At 41.2% G+C, this 17,816-nt stretch overlaps 1 protein-coding gene across 5 annotated transcripts in view; it reads left to right on the forward strand.

Annotated features, from left to right (window-relative positions):
• The first annotated feature begins 1,964 nt into the window (after positions 1-1,964).
• Positions 1,965-17,816, forward strand: part of LOC131126206 (neurocan core protein-like) — a 46,835-nt gene continuing 30,983 nt past the window's right edge. The window contains exons 1-3 of one of the 5 annotated variants that reach the window (XM_058068485.1): positions 1,965-2,166; positions 2,255-2,358; positions 3,044-3,092. In XM_058068485.1, coding sequence (XP_057924468.1) covers positions 2,289-2,358; positions 3,044-3,092 — 119 coding nt within the window. In that variant the 5' untranslated portion in view covers positions 1,965-2,166; positions 2,255-2,288. Of the gene's footprint in view, positions 2,167-2,254; positions 3,093-9,896; positions 10,259-17,816 lie in introns of those variants that run through there. The other 4 variants (XM_058068487.1, XM_058068486.1, XM_058068483.1 and 1 more) reach the window with 4 other exon arrangements.

The raw sequence follows: 17,816 nt of genomic DNA on the forward strand, positions 1-17,816 counted from the left end.
GACTGGAGCATCACTATATTGTCTGTGAGAAAAATGTGAAAGCTGTTTTAATGAGCCAGATGTGATCTAATTGGACGAAACAAACAGATGGATGTTCAAATAAATCTTTACAAAATTGTGCAAATATGTGAAAGCCACAGAAACTTTGTCTATCTATCTATCTATCTATCTATCTATCTATCTATCTATCTATCTATCTATCTATCTATCTATCTATCTATCTATCTATCTATCTATCTATCTATCTATCTATCTATCTATCTATCTATCTATCTATCTATCTATCTATCTATCTATCTATCTATCTATCTATCTATCTATCTATCTATCTATCTATCTATCTATCTATCTATCTATCTATCTATCTATCTATCTATCTATCTATCTATCTATCTATCTATCTATCTATCTATCTATCTATCTATCTATCTATCTATCTATCTATCTATCTATCCATCCATCCATCCATCCATCCATCCATCCATCCATCCATCCATCCATCCATCCATCCATCCATCCATCCATCCATCCATCCATCCATCCATCCATCCATCCATCCATCCATCCAGCCATCCATCCATCCATCCATCCATCCATCCATCTAGCTTTCTATCTAGCTATTTATCTAGCTATCCATCCATTCATCTACACATCCATCCATCCATCCATCCACCCACCCATTCATCACCCATCCATCCATTCATCCATCCATGCATCCATCCATCCATCCATCTATCTAGCTATCTATCTACTCCCTTGCACTTCCTGAGCCATTCAAGTGCTACACATATCCACCCATCCATTTCTAATGCCGCTTGTCCTCACTAGGGTAGCAGGCATATGTTGGAGCCTATCCTAACTGACTTTGAATAAAAGGCAGGGTACACCCTGGAGCGGTTTGCCAGCCAATCGCAAGTGTCAAATCCGGAAATGTTCCAATTGTTTGGAAAATAGATGGATGATGAAACAAAGTTAAAATGGGAGTAAAGTCACATTAAGTTTAATTGTCAAGATGAGGCAATGATACTGAAACACACAGTACGAGACTAGGGTGACTCTCACCTGCAGCAAAGGAACTCAACGGCTCACCTAATTAATTCTTGACTTCATTATTCTCTGTTGGGACTGGATTAGGAATGAAGAAGTACTAAAACAACCTGGAGTGAACTTACAAGATTCCAAATGCATGATTGTGGAGGAAGAGTTTGGAGTATAGAATAACCTTGTGGGCTGGAAATAAGGCGGACAAAGAAGAGCTCTCTTATTTCAATTATTTTTTAATTTTTTTTTTTTTTACCAAGGGCAGACAGTGGTAAATACTAGTAGAAAGTAAACCATCAGAATAAAAGAGACATTTTAGATCCTATAAAACAGCACTTCACTGATTGTTCTCCATTGGGTTATTTGGCGATGCTAATGAAGACAATAAATCTGTGCGTGTGTGAGTGTGTATGTCTGTGTGCGTGTGTGCTAATGTACATACATGGACATAAAGACAACTAGCCAAGCGCTTTGACTGTGGCACTTTCTGTTTTTAATTTAATTTTTTTGTTTGTTTTTAGCTTAGCATACAACACAAACTGCATGAAAGAAGGACCAAGGAGGCAGAGTGGGACATTGTGCACAGATGCTGCACAGGGGATAATTAAACACACACACGCACACACATGCTCATCCACACATGACCTGAATTTTAACTGCCAAGGTAAATTAGTATGTAATTGAGAGTGTAAAATAGTGTGTGTGTAGGTGGTAGCTTTTTTTTTTTTTTAAATGAAGTTGCCCAGAAGGCCTCCCCACTTGACCCATTTTCACTGGTGTGCAATTTTAGGCTGTCTTGTTACGTCTGTGGCAGATCTTTAACATGTAATAGACCCCACGTGATACTAAAACGTCATCATGCATGTTTTTGACGTAGTACCCAAACTGACCTGTGAGAGGCATCAGATTACCCACATTGACAAAAAACACACAGAAGAAGAAGCCAAACCAGCTGTTAGCTAACCTGCTAATTCCATTGCTGTTGCAGTTTTTTGCTAGCGCTTATTCTGGTCGTTTTTTCAAGAACGACATCAAATTTATATGCTTTAATCCTTGTTTACTAGACAAGTCTTTGTTTTGGCATGTTAGCAGTTAGCATGTCGTTAGCATTTCACCAATTCACAGGTGATTATATGCTCAGAGTACACCCATTTTATTTACTAGAGTTGACTTTTATTTCTTTGAGCAAACTCTTCTCCTTATCATTGCTTAGAGGACACAATTATGAAGAAAATGACACTAAAAAGATGGCAATTTGGCAGAACAGCAGTGCCTACAAAACACCACTAGATGTCAGTATTGCGGGTGTCTTACCGGGTGAGTACCATTCATTTTATTTTGTGTTATTATTTAAATATGGTGTGACTAGGCCTGGGCGATATGTCAATATTATTAAAATTAAAAATTTTAAAGCATGATATCACAAACGATATACACTAGATTTGTGCTGTTCTGCTGTATCTTGATGCAGAGTTCTCACTCATCACTCCTGAGTGGAGCTCTGACAAGTTCCAGTATTGCCAACGTAGTAAAGTGACAAGTGACAAATCTAGCTCATCAGCTTTTCTAGCGTCAATGGTGAATTTTCTGGTATTTGTGGACTTAAAAGTGAAAGTAAAACTGCCACTGCACTCTGGGTTGGATCCCTGTTTTACACAGCAGGATCTAAAAAGTAAATGTTTTTAATTTACTCATTACACTCAGGCCTCATTCAGACTCAGTCACTTACCTGTCAATGTGTCAGAGCTTGTGATGGAAGAACGATGTGTGATAACATAAACAAGTACTACCTACCAGTAGTGCTCTGATCGATCATCCACAGACTGGTATCGGCCAATATCAGTGAAAAACCACGGTATCGTCCGTCCACAGATCTGCTCCTTCCCAGCATTCAGAACAAGCATGTGTGCCGTGTGTGGGACTTCCTGTTTTTGTGAGAGTGATATAAGTTTTGCACCCTTCAAAACTAATTTTCCTCTCTCTCCTTTGTCTACTTTCCGAGCGTCGGTGGTTCAGAAGGCAGCGGATGCAGCTGGAGGGACCCAGCAGAGGTGGGCAAACCTGCTTGTATTCAGGTTTTCATTTAATAATATGAGAAGACTAAGATTTTTGTCATTATGGTGAAACAACCACACACATATTTGATGTTGAAAATGATTTTGTGGAAAAAATATGGAAATATGGGGATATACAGTGTATCACAGGTTCACTTAGATTGAAAGCAAATGGGAAGAGCCTTAGCAAAAGCCCATTTGGAGTGAGGCTTTTAGACGTCTGCAGCTGTCCATGTCAGGTTTTTTGCAAACAAACAAATCTGGTGTAGCCGTTTTAGAACTGTATGCCTGAAGCTGATATTGGTGGTTTTGCTTACCCCAAATGCTCTTACAGACCCAGTCTTTACATAATATTATGTTGGGACATCATTACTTGTGGTTACAATGAGCTCCTACCGCGTCTTTTCCACTTCCTCCATTACCGTCTCCCAGAAGAAAGCCATTTTAATGTGGTTTGCTTACCACCTTGTTTGATCTCATCACATTAACAACATCACCAGTAAAAACAAACCACGGCGAAGGAGACTTTTTTCCGGCCAATAACAAGCCAGCACAGACGCCTGAGAGGGCCGAGATGGAGAATTTATTATGCTACTAAAACATCATTATGCTCTTTGTTCCCCGCTGTGGGCACTGTGTCTTTCCTGGCACTGCTGTTAAGATGATAGAACAGCTTTTTGTGTCATCATGCCTATCCTGCTCCTCTTAAGTATTCACCATTGTGTTTGGGCGGCAGCTCCCTCGGTGGAGAGCATTTCTGAAAGGGCTTCAAGAAACAGTCTACTTTTTGTACTTTTAAAAAATATTTTCTATAAATTTACTTGGATTGCAGGAATTTGTGAAACATTAACTCTTTTGTTACACAGAAATATAATATTCTCTCAATATATTGAGATATTATCAGCTCAGCTGCTGTGGTATCAAAAATGCCCGACTTAATTTGAAAATTAAGAGAATTATGAGAAATGAGAAATTGAGTTCAAAGGATCATTCTATGCTCTCTTCATATACTTCATACTTCAGTGATTGTCTTCACAAATGTGCTTTTTGTTGGACTTTTTTGTGATACCAAGTTTGAAAGTACATTATACGTATACGCAGTGAGCAACGTAATCCTCCAGGTGCAGGCTGTGGTTCTCCCCACCTTTGTGGACGCACGGTGACATCCGACATTAATGCACCTTGCCAGGTCATGGCAGGCCGCTTCTCATGCTGTACACTCTGGTTCTCCTGGTCAGGATAGCCATAGGTGCTGTAGGAAGCCAGTTTGAGCACGCCAGCAGCTGCAGCAAAAGAGAAGGAATGACATGATCACTTAGCTGTGCCAAGGTGACAACCAGAAATGTGCCGGTGTGTTACTTATTGTTCGATACACATGCGTGCTGAACCGTGACCACTGTATCGAACGGTATGATACAAATACACGTATTGTTGCACACATAATATTAATAATAGAAGAGCATTTTTATATGGGGAAACTTCAGTTTAATTGTTGAGGGATTGACCATCTTGGACCTAGAAACCGGGGAGAGAATTTGCGGGTATCAGTCTTGAGTGGTATGTTTTTGAATGAGAGCCAAAAAGGCTGCCCGGGAGCGTATTGTGGGACTGGGATGTAACATCTGTCTGCAAGCCTCTTATTTTTCGCCAATGTTCCCTGCATGGCCGTGCAGGCTTCCTTCCAAACCCACCTAGCTCGTCTAAAATGGGCCTGCACTGATGTTATATGAAGTTTGGACTCCTGGGCAGCAAAGAGAAGCACTTGATATCCCAGCATGGCACATCAAAGGGGGACATACAGAGGTCAGAGGTGCTCACAGTATTGTGTGCATACTCAATCTAAACTAAATGTTCTGCCCAGGTGGTGGGATTGGTTTCGGTAACACATTTAGCGTTGACTCTAAACCCTGGTTGGCTCTCTCACATTGTCCATTTGACTGGGGACGGTAACAAAACGGAATTAGCTCCCAGCTCCTTACAAAGACCCCGATCAGAGTTTATGTGTGTGGGTATTCTATGAAGTCTGAAGACGTGATCTACAAGGAGTTGGTTTGTCTCTGTAGTTGAGGGGAACCTCTCCAGAGAGATGAAACGTACACAAAACCAATCTACATGATGATTATTTTGCCACTCGAGGGTAGAAGTCCTGAAACAAAATCGACTTTAATGTGTGACCACCATTAATGCCACCACTGTGACCCCTTCCTGGACGGTCATGGTTGGTGGCGCAGACTTTGCAGGCTAACACCAAGCCCCTGACATCTTTATCCAAGGTGGGCCACCGAAAAATACCCCTTGATAGAGGAACTAGTCCTGTTTATTTCTGGTTGGCAAGAAATGCGGGACTCATGGGCTCATTCCAGCACTTGGGTACAGTGTCAGGAACAAGTTGTCAGTTCAGAGGTCCAGAAGTGGTGCCACTTCTCCAGGGCCAGTTTCACGACCAGCAACTCCTTGTCACCTACTTCTAATTCATCTGTGCTGGAGAAAGATGCCTGAGGAAAAGGTACAGGATGCAGCTTTTGATTTTCAGCCCTTTGCAACAACACTTCTCCGACCCTAGTGTCCAAGGCGTCCATCTTGGCAGTGTACCCCTTGGAAGGGTTTGTTGGTTTGAATTAGGATGGGGCCGGTGGTAAACAACTGCTGGGGGCGGCACGGCGGTCTAGTGGTTAGCGCACAGACCTCACAGCTAGGAGGCCAGGGTTAAATTCCACCCTCGGCCATCTCTGTATGGAGTTTGCATGTTCTCCCCGTGCATGTGTGGGTTTTCTCCGGGTACTCCGGTTTCCTCCCACATTCCAAAAACATGCTAGGTTAATTGGCGACTCCAAATTGTCCATAGGTATGAATGTGAGTGTGAATGGTTGTTTGTCTATATGTGCCCTGTGATTGGCTGGCGACCAGTCCAGGGTGTACCCCGCCTCTCGCCCGAAGACAGCTGGGATAGGCTCCAGCACCCCCGCGACCCTCGTGAGGAAAAGCGGTAGAAAATGAATGAATGAATGAATAAACAACTGCTTATGCTCCTGGAATGCTTTTTCTGCATGGTTATCATCTGAAACTGGTTTTGGTCTCTGAAATTTTGAATAAACCTGCAATAAAAGTGAACAAACTCCAGAAAACACTGCAGCTCCTTTCTGGTCTGAAGTGTTGGCCCCTTTGCGACCGCTATTATTTTCTCAGAGTCCGCCTTTTCCCGGAATACAGCTCAGGAAGGACATGCGTGGAAGACGCTTCTTTGCTGAGACAGTCGGTTCTCCAACAAGCGCTGGGGAACCTGGTGAACATGTACCTAACTAACTGTCCATACTAACATATGCAAATACAGAAATTTCATGAAAATATTCAATTGTAGGCTCCAGCATACCCGCGACCCTAATGAGGATAAGCGGCATAGAAAATGTATGGTTTGATGGATATTCAATTGTAACTTTAATGTCTGCTTCTTGGAGAGTCTACTTTTTAAAGTACACCATCTGGTGCTGTGTCCTCCTCTGGGTGGGCCTTTAAGGGATGACATCAAGGACGATGCAGCGATGATTGCCCATCGGAGCCGTCAAAAGTCTTATACAACAGGGTGTTACCGTAAAGGAATGAAAGGGGAGGAGGGATCTGGGGGGGATCCTGACAGTGTACGCATTATTTGTACATTTCATTTGAATTATTTTGTACAATTTTCTAGTAAATTCAAATGAGCACATGTTTCTGCTGCTCCACTGAGCTTCGGGAGACATTTTTAGTTGGCTTTAGATTTCCAGTATTCCTGCACCTCCCGTAGTGTTCAGAGGGAATCAGCGATGCAATAAGAGTGGGATGATCCCCTGCTGTTCTGTTTGACTGTTATTCCCGTCAACTCTTACTGCGCTGATGAGGTTCCCCATCAAGAAACTTAGCCGGAAATATGTTTGCTTGTAAAATAAGCACACCCGTAGATGCAGGGTGTCGCCAGTTGGCTTTAATTGCTGCATCTTTTTTTGTAACGGCTAAGTGTGAAACAGCAGCTTGTAATTTACATACATTTGGTCCTTTTAGCCTATAAAACACTATGCAGGGCACATGATGTGAATGACAAGGCATTCACAGTGTTATCTATTTATGTTTGTACCATATGGGGTCAAATGTGTAGAAAATGTTTTCTTGGAAAACAAACATTTTAATGTGCCACAATAATGAAGCTTCATTTGCAGAGTATCGATTCCCATTAAATTCATTCTATGGAATAGACAACACAAGTATGCATTATATGCATTAAGAAAGGCCAAAGCCGATGAATGTTTAACTGATGGGGAAGAGCAAATTACCTCAACGGTCTTTTCCGTAAGGCCGGTCAAAAACTGATTGCAAATCTGTCACCATTGTGAAACTTGTATATCGGCAGACCCGCTGTCAAATATAGTTAGGGGAAACTTGATTCCTATCACTGACTTAGTTATTCAGTCACTCACTAAAGTGATTCGATTACTCCACAGTTCCACAGTGTTTACATGCACGAATAAAGAAGTACACAACAATGTATAGGCGGCAGCATGCAGTGATACCAACAGAAAGAAAATAGCGGAGAGCTTACTTGTGAGGCATTTTTATGTTGCAAATGTATTTCTCTTTTAAACACATTTTGATTTGAGAAACCAAACTAACCGGAACTACAATCCACATCACCAACACCAGAATTTGGCTAACTGGACGAAGTGGTCACATGACCCTGCGTGAAAAAGTGACTGCCTCCTAAATCTAATAACTGCAATCAAGCGTATGCGATAACTACCAATGAGTCTCTTACAGCGCTGTGGAGGAATTTTGGCCCAATCACCTTTTGCAGAATTGTCGTAATTCAGCCACATTGGAGGCTTTTCCAGCATGAACCGCCTTTCTAAGGTTATGTCACAGCATCTCAGTAGGATTCAAGTCAGGACTTTGACTATACCACTCCAAAGTCTTTGTTTTGTTTATCTTCAGCCATTCAGAGGTGGACTTGCTGGTGTGTTTTGGATCATTGTCTTGCTGCAGATCCCATGTTGGTTTGAGCTTGAGGTCACAAACAGATGAGCAGATGTTATTGGTATGATGTTATTTTCTGAGTTACAGCGATACTTTTACACTAGATGTAATGGGACACACACCGTCAAATTATCTCATCAAACCACAGGGTATTTTCTCAAAGGTCTTGGGCATCACCAACTAGTAAAACTGAGACGAGCCTTAATGTTCTTTTTGTTCAGCAGTGTTTTTTGTCTTGGAACTTGCCCAGTGTCTTTTTTATGGTGGAGTTACGAACAATGACCTAAACTGAGAAAAGTGAAGCCTGAAGTTCTTTGGATGTTGTTGTGGGGTCTTTTGTGACCTCTTGGATGAGTCATCGCTGTAATTTTGGTTGGCGGGCCTGTCCTGTGAAGGTTCACCTCTGTTCCATGTTTTCACCATTCGTGGATAATGGCTCTCACTAGGGGTGTGGGGGCAATCACTTTCTCAGACAGGGTCATGAGTTTAATTTCTCCCAAAGGTCATATTGTCGTCTACAAAGATGCTAATGTTTTGTTCATCTAGCAGACGTCACCCTAGTGTGGACCACTTTTTACATCCTTAACCCTTTATAGGGCACTCACTGAAATACTTAGAAATTTAAAAATTCAATCCTTCAGTGTTATTGGGGGCTATAAGAAGACATTTTTTCCATTTTTACTTTTTAAAAAAGTTTCACGTTTTGGGTGCAAATCAAGATCAAGGAAGTTACTGTGTACCTTGTGCATGGTTCCTTGCCCATTTAGGGTATGGAAAAAGGGACAGGTCAAACTGCACAAGGTGACATCAACAGAGGTACTGTAGTTAGAGTGACTGTGATCAACTTATCATGGTTAGTTTTTATGTTTTGGGCCGAGAGTGTCGGGCCCCAAGCGTCAGAAAATTGCAATTTCCGACTTCTGAATGAAGAAGGAAGTTTGATACTCTCTGGCTCACTCCTGATTGATCACAGCCCACGATGTCACTTCCTGTGACATTGTCTGATCTTGACTGATTGGCATGAGAAAGTCACATGACTCTGTTACCTTGCTGAGATATGGGGAAACCCTGTTTTTTAAGTTACCATATATGGTTACTTGCCCTATAAAGGGTTAATGTACAAAATGTATCAAAGTGGCCCCCCCATGTCTTCCAATTTTTCTGCATGCAGCACTCAGTGAAAAAGTTTGGCCGCTCTGTAGAGGATTCACTGCAGCAATAATAGCAAAAAAAAAAAAAATAATGGCTGTACTGCATGCCTTTAAATGAGGTTATACCTATTAAGACCTCCAAATTAACTTAAAGTGGGGCAATTACCCGCAGTCTTTTCTTCGGAGCACACACAATCATCATCATCATGATGACGATGAGGACTCCAAAAAACATGCCTCCAGGACAGTTGGGGAGATGCATTATTCAAAACCGTGCATGTAGAGCACCTAGCAACACTATGACAGATAAATGCTTGCTCTACTGCACACTTCTCTACTATGTCAGCAATTAGCACACTTTTTCACTCGTTTTCCTGAAAGAGTTTTAGTTAGCACAGTGACATTTTTCCATCTTCTATACTGTAGAGGCATCTTGGAGGTGTTCAAACTTGTGTGACAGGAAGAGAGAGAATATCAGAAGGTCGTGGTGAGATTAAGCTGCTCATCAGACTGTCATTGCATTTTAATTCACAGACAGTGGATGAACCTTTAAAGGTTTATGTGGGATTATGGTCATATAAAGACACCCCCCCGCCCTCCCCCTCCCGTTTTTTTTTAACCATCCACCCTCCCCCTCCCACCTACACCGCCACGCTCTCTTTGAATGGGGGAGCTGGAGCAGTCTGCCTGCCTGCCTGCCTGTCAAGCGTCTTTGTTCAAACTGATCTGGCTTCTCCCCCGGAGCTTGTGGAGCACCTAAAGGTGGCCAGCGCGCACCCGTCACGCACGGAGCCTAAGGATGAGGCGCCCATCGACCGCTCACTAAAGTCAGGCTGCGCAAAGAGCGGTAAAAAAAAAAAAAAAAAAAAAAGAGTGGGGGTGTCCGGCGGTGCTCCTGCAAAGTGCTGTTTCACGGCCGCTCCGTCGTGCTTGTGTCGCACCTGCACTCCCGTGCAAAAGCTTTTTTTCCCCCTCCACGCACATTCCAGCGGATTGCATCTGTCGCTTGAGGTGAGTGGTGAAAGCGTCCATAGAAGCAGTGTGTGTATGTTGTGGTGCAGCCCTCGGTCATTGGGAAGCATGGGGACAATTTTAAGTGTTTGAATTTGAATGGTGGATAGGTAAAATACAAATATTCTAAAAAAAAAAAAATGCATGTTTGAATATAAATATGCAATACAGTGCTGGCTTCACTGTGGACAAATCAGTGCTCCTGTTATTTTTGAATTATTTACATATCAAAGCTTTTTTAATACTGACTCATATTTACAACTAATGTAGGTGCATGCATAAAACATGCCCTCAAGTAAGCATGTGTGTGAGTCAGATGTCTTCATTTTGAATAAGTTTGTGAAGGGATGCATTTGTATAGACCCGAACAGGTGTTCATGAAATCTATTGTGTTGTGAAGTCACCTGGACATAACATCCAGCGATGCTTCTTATGTCTTAAAAACTATTTACTAAACTCCAAATGTGGCATAAGAATTCAACATTTAAATGGTGCGTGAATCTAATGGGTGCCAAACAGACCCCTTTCCTCTATTCATCCCTCCACTCTGGAGGAGTCTACGTCTTCCTTGGCCTTGTTAGAGCACCCACCACCAGCTGGGTGTCTGTGCCATAAAGCAGGACGAGGTTAACAAGACGACCAGCATGTGCTGGAGCAGCAGCAGCAGGAGGAGGTGAGGAGGAGAATAGTGAAGACTGGTGCTAAAAGCTGCAAGTTTACAGCATGCATTTTTCATCCAATGGGTGTGTGTGTGTGCATGTGTGTGTGTGTGTGCAGAGATGAGTGCACTCACTACAGGGCAGCGTGGTCTTAGAGAAGGTAGAAAAAGCTTCTACAATTGTTTCTTGAAAGATGGGTGCAGAGTTTTGAAGGAGACAGGAGGTGAATGCCTTATTGTCCTTTCATTTTGTTTGAATAGGGGAAGGAAGCAGGTTTCCATACAGTACATCTGGAAAGTATTCGCAACACTTCACTTTTACACATTTTGTCTTCTTCTTTTTCTTCTTTTCGGCTTTTCCCTTCAGGGTTTCTCCTCCATCCAACCCTGTCTTCTACATCTGTCTCTCTCACACAAACTACCCTCATGTCTTCCTTCACTACATTCATAAACCTCCTCTTTGGTCTTCCTCTACGCCTCCTACCTGGCAGCATCCTTCTACCAACATATTCACTATCTCTCCTTGGGACATGCCCGAACCATCTCAGTCTGGCCTCTCTGACTTTATCTCCAAGGCCTCTAACATGTAATATTCCTCTGATGTACTCCTTCCTGATCCTATCCATCCTGGTCACTCCCAATGAAAACTTCAGCATCATCATCTCTGCTACCTGCAGTTCTGCTTCCTATCTTTTCCTCAGTGGCACTGTCTCTAGACCAAACAACATGGCTGGTCTCACCACAGTTTTGTATACCTTTCCTTTCATTTTAGCTGAAACTCTTCTATCACACATCACGCCTGATGAGGATCATTTACACATTTCGCATTCATTCGCATTTTCCCATTGTACACACAACACCCCAGAATGACAGCGTGGAAGTTTTTTTCCTCTCAATATTTACTAAAAATGCAAAACTAACAAATCACACGTTCCGAAATGTTCACAGCCTTTGCTCAATACTTTGTTGACACATTGTTGTCAGCAATCACAGCCTCCAGTCCTTTTGAATGGGATGCCCCGAGCTTGGCACACCCACTGTACAAACACATTTTAGTGCAGCTCATATTTTTGCCATCATTAATTTGTAGCCATTAGAATATGATTTAGACGCGTCGTTGATGACATTTGCTGTGCGAATTGGGTTACATAAGTTTTGTTGGTCTGCATCAGAAATTGATGAGCTCAGTCAGTGTTTTTGGCAAAAATGTGGCTACTTGGCAAAGGCATCTTTTCAGTGTTGGTCAATGCAATGTGAAGACCATCAAGGTCACTCCTTTCCAGTGTTGTTGTTGTTGACATGTTTCTGAGAAAAGCTTGCTAATAGATGTATGAAAGCTTACACTGAAAGGTACAGTGTAGCAGAATACAGTCATGGTAAAAGAATCATTTGATCATCCTTCTTTGTTTTATTGATCCTTTTTAATGACTGGTGCAACATAAGGGACATTTGATATAATGATGATAACAAAAATACCCAATTTAAAAGCTGACATGGAGTAACTTCCATGGTTTTCTTGATAATAAGTTCTTTCATCAATAGCTACAGCATTGGGCTGCCAAAAAAATGAAACTCGTATGAGTTATTTCTGTTGTCATCAATAGATTTGTCCAAATAAAGGTATGCGTAGTTGTGCCAGACATTAAAATGAACAGGAAACTGAAGAAATGAGGATGGTCTAATAATTGTTTCCTTGGCTGTATTTGTGTGAATGTGGAGAGTTCAAGAACCTTGAACTAGAATGGAAATGTTATAATATGCATGAGCAACGGAGGCACGCTGAAAAGAAAAAAAAAATTCAGAGAATAAAGCAGAGAAGGAAAAAGTCCCAAAGTTCAGAGAATATACTTGCATTCTTTGGAGAAAAATACATACAAAAGAAAAGTCTTATGTTTTAAGTCAAAATTGCAAGAGTAATTTATATCAGTGATACAAAAAGATGTAATGAGAAGTGATAGTGATAACATTGCAAGGAAAAGTGGTAAATGTGTTTTTCAGATAAATACATGAATTAATTCATTTTATATGCCGCATAATCCACATTAGGGTTGCGGGGTTATGATGGAGCCTATGTCAGCTGTTGATCGACCACCTCTCAATGTCCGGCAAAAGCTATAGTATTTTATATCAACACAAAACCATCACAATCCATGAGATGAGGGAAGAGTTTGCAGCTGTGGAATAAGAAGAGTACACATTTCCCAGCATGCTTTGCTGTAGTTAAAGTCATGACTTTTGATTGTCTTACACCTTTTAAGGTGTTATTTTGTACAGTCAGAGTGCAATCGTTAACGTGTTGCCGTTTTTAGTGGTGTACAGTTAAATTATTTTGGATTGTGGTCGGAATCTGGCACGCTTATTGAGAATGGTTGTGAATTGTGTGCTATATGCAATATTGTTTAAACTTCATGTACTATGGTGTAACTTGACAGCATACTCAGAAGCTTTCATCCTATCACATGTAGTGTATATGTTCAAGAATCTGTTACTAAGACATTTAATTAAGTCTTTCATCTCTCTGTGTTAATAAGGGTGATGAATCTATGACCTTTGCACTTTATGTATGAAGCTGTGGCCACTGTACTTTGTGGTCAGTCTAAAACCATGTAAGGCAGGGGTCTCAAACACGCGGTTGGCCCGCAGGACACTAGTTTGAGGCCCCCGCCTTGATATGAAAGTTTAATGTTAGTGCGGCCCGTGCAAGTTTGATATGGATGCTGTATGGTATCATGTACCCAGAAAAAATTATTACGTTTGATTAATGTTCATGTTAAAGGTTAAATAACTGTTAATAGTTATCCTCCCTATCCGTGTGGAAGTGGTAAGTTTTTGGCTATTTAAGTTTAAAGGAAATAACTTGAAGGCTACCCTTTAGGTTGCTAGCTCTCTAGTTTGCGAGTTAGCATGTGTCTCAAGACCCTGCAGTTGCGCAATATATTGTAAATAAAAAAAGTATAAATGTGACTATAGTCGTGTTTTGTCATGTCTACAGGGCTCTAATAATGCTTTGTTAATTTTAATCTGAAAAAAAACAATTTGTCTACCCACCAACTATATGTGGTTTCTTAAGTTTTTATTATTTGCCTTTTTATCATTATTATTATTATATTTATTTATTACTGATTGATTGATTTTCTTTATTCTTGATTTGTTTATTTATTTTTCATCTTATTTTGTGCAGAAAAATAATAAAATTATTTCTACATGCCAACTCTTATATTTGAGAACAGTGGAATATTTTATCAGAGCTTTTATTGTAGAAAATCGGAACCAAAGCACTGAAAAAGTTTGTATATTTTTCTGTTTTTAATAAATGCGTTTTGTTTTTTTTGGAAAACCTGATGCGGCCCAGCCTTGTCCAGACCCTAGCTCCAGTGGCCCCCAGGTAAATTGAGTTTGAGACCCCTGATGTAAGGGTAACTTTTGTCCAGGTATTTCAGCACTGGACAGCTCCAGTCCCTTTTAAGTAAGTCGAAACTTGTAATTGAGCTCTGATATCAAAGCTCTTTCTTGTGTATTGGTCCCCCATATGAGTGAGCATCAAGCTGAAAAGGGACCCCAAAGGGGATTGGACCAGCCGTGCCATCAATCACCATCAGCATGTAGCCAGGGAGGGCCTAAAGCTGCTGGCTCGGCCAATGGTAACATGGATGAAAGCACAACTGAGCAGCTCGTCCACACAAAGACAACAATCCCTCTTGTCTTTGTCCTGAGGCTTGCCTTCAAGGTGACAAAACAGTGCAGGAAAACAATTGTTTTTCTTACTAAGGAGTAACCTCTTTTTAACTGCAAAGTTTTATGCATACTTTGTGTTCACACTGCATGAAACATCTCCTCTCAGCACTTTGTGTTCTTGTCATTGCTGAATGTGAAACGCACCTGAAGGACAACGTTTTGTTTCCTCGCACAGTCAATATTTCACCAACACAGCACATCATTCTCACCATAGAGGAGAGATAATCATGTTGCTGTCGTTTTGGCTTTTCTCTCAATATGCTTCTGAGAGGATGAAAACACAACAATAATGTATTATGTTTGCATTAGATCAACCAATGTGTGTGTAGAACCACACATTTAATAAATCTGAGATGATACCGTTGACTCACACTCACTCACTCATAATTGACTTTGTTGCCAAGAGCTAGTCTTTGAACGTTCACCTTTGACCTTTGGGTCCAGCTGGTGCGGTGGCCACTTTGGCAAAATCGTAACAATCCCAAATGAAATGGATTTGACTTTTGGACCCTTCACCCTGCAATAGCGCTTTTTTAGCTGTACAGGCAATCTTTTAAAAAAAACATTGATTTATTTTCTTGAAATCCATCAACATCAGTAACGAATGACACGGTTGTCTAACCTACACCAATGTGACAGTTGAGTGCATCCCGTTCTATAACATTCTCACTTGTGATATAAGTGTAAAAAGAAGTTAATCACTGTAACACTAACACTGACAGTGGGTATGTTAAATGCTATTCAGACCAAATCTGGTGTACATTCTTTTGTGTGTCGCTAAAAATCTACTACACAAGATGTTCCTTTTGATGCTAAGGTACTCATACAATACATTCAGATGATTGTTGGTCTACTGTGTCCTTGCCATCGTCTTGGTCACCTTTCGAGGCATCTCATAATTTTTCTGGGTAGAACTATATTTCATATTTTTATTTCACTGTCTTGCAAAAAAAAAAACAGTTTTACAAAGTGCTTCAAGGCAACACATAACAAATCACTTGCTGTGATTCCATAAAACAAGGTTCAATGTGTGGCGCTACAAAGTGTACAGCTACTACACTGCCTAAATGCAAAACAAATGAATGCAAAGTGATTATTATCTCACCGGGATGACTAATTTCCATTCTGTCGAACAGACACATTCTTGGTAAATGTGTTGGACAACATTGTGCAGATATTTATGTCATTGCATAACACAAAGGCTACAATAATCTAGGTTTCACTCCACATGGTTAACTTAGCTTGGCCTATGTTGAGTGCCTAATGAAGTCTATCTCTGTGCCCACATGTGATCAATAGCCGCAGTGTGAGAAGACAGCATCCTTTCCAGAACCTTCTCAGTATCTAAGGACCAGAGCAGAACAAAGTATATGAGTCATTAGTTGTTTTGCAGCATAATGATTAGTCACCATTGTAGGCACAATGAACACCATGTTTGTATGTCGTAATGTGTACACTGGATGAATAGAATACTTTCAAGTGTACTTTTCCATATTAAAAAATGAATGATACAGTGTATCGACATTATTAATTTAGGCCATGTCTATGCTTTTAACTTCATGGGAACAGTTAGCGGAAAGGCTTCTGTGTTTTTTAGTGCACAAAGCAAGGTGAACTCAAGAGCCCTGACATCAACCCCATCAAACACCTTTAGGATGAACTCTGTGACCTCAGGCATTTTTCCTCCGAATGAATGGCAGCTATAATAGCCAGGTGTCCCAATACATTTGTCATGTATTATGTTTTCAAATATTAACGTCCTGAGATAGACTGCTGTTGCCGTCCTTGGCTCCTGCACAGTGAATATATAGCGTAAGACTTTCCAGCCCAGCGTTAAGGAGTGGCTTTTCATTGCAATGATATGACAAGGGTGATAAAATGACCTTCCTTTCATTCGGCTTTCCTTCATCTCTCTTTCACTCTTATCTCCCTCGTCACTTTAACTGTCACTCATCTGGAGTGCTCTGCATTAGTGAAGAATTTGGCGAAACATAATTAGACTAAAAAGGGAACTGTACTTGTCAAGTGGCTGACAGTTTGACTCTTTTCTGTCTTAAAAAGAACATAAAGGAAAGCATGCAAGTAATGCATATTTCTATGAATATGTGTATGCTGTGATTTGGGTTTTTTTTTTTTACTGCTGTCAGGTAATCCAACGGTATGCAGTACTCTGCAATAGAGTCGGCATGTAGAAATTATTTCAGGGTTGATGGAGTGAAGTTTAATAGAGATGTCAGCTCAAAGTGTGTCGGTGTGGGTGTGTGCACATGAATAGAGAACTCAGTGTCCTATCATCTGTGTCATCTGCAATGCTTTATCTAGTGGATACAACATGCATCCAAACCTCTGACTAGAAAAGGCTCAAATATTCTGCATGTTAGCTATGTTTCCCATAGTCACAGTGTGAAAGGTCAATTTAATGCTAATACACGATATTGGCATTTTTAAAAGCTTGTTCTACATGGAACATAATCTAAAGATACTACAGGTCATTTGGTAAAAACCTAGCAAGCCTGCCAGAAGATGAGGTTTGAATTTATTGACTGCAACCACCACAATTGAGCGACCATTTTTATTACAGTGGGGACAATACTATCCATCTATCCGACCATCCATCTATCTTCTACCGCTTATCGGAGGTCGAAACGCGGGGGCACTCTAAGGAGGACAACGGCATAGAAAATGGATGGATGAATGGATGGATGGGTCATGGAGGCAGCAGCTTAAGCAAGGAAGCCCAGAGACTTCCCTCTCTCCGACAATCTCTTCCCGGCGGATCCCGAGGGAGGTGTCCGGGAGGCATCCTGGCCAGGTGCCCAAGCCAACTCATCTGGCTCAGCAGTTCTATTCCAAGTTTCTCCCGGATTACAGTTCTTCTCACCTTATCTCGAAGGGAGATCATGTAGGTGAGGGTAGGGATCGACCAGTAAATTGAGAGCTTTGCCTTTCAGCTCAGCTTCACCACAACGGGCCGATGCAGAATCAGCATCAGCATCACTGCAGACTCCGCACCAATTCGCCTGTCGATCTCGTGTTCCAACTTTGACTCACTGATCAGTTCAAACCTTTTGAATGAAGGAGCAAATATTTAAATAGTCTTTTTAAATCTGATCCATTGATTAATAGAAAAAGTAACCGACCGATTGATTGGTTATGTAAATAGTC

This window comes from Doryrhamphus excisus, chromosome 3, assembly GCF_030265055.1.
Source record: "Doryrhamphus excisus isolate RoL2022-K1 chromosome 3, RoL_Dexc_1.0, whole genome shotgun sequence".
In the NCBI taxonomy this organism is placed as follows: domain Eukaryota; kingdom Metazoa; phylum Chordata; class Actinopteri; order Syngnathiformes; family Syngnathidae; genus Doryrhamphus; species Doryrhamphus excisus.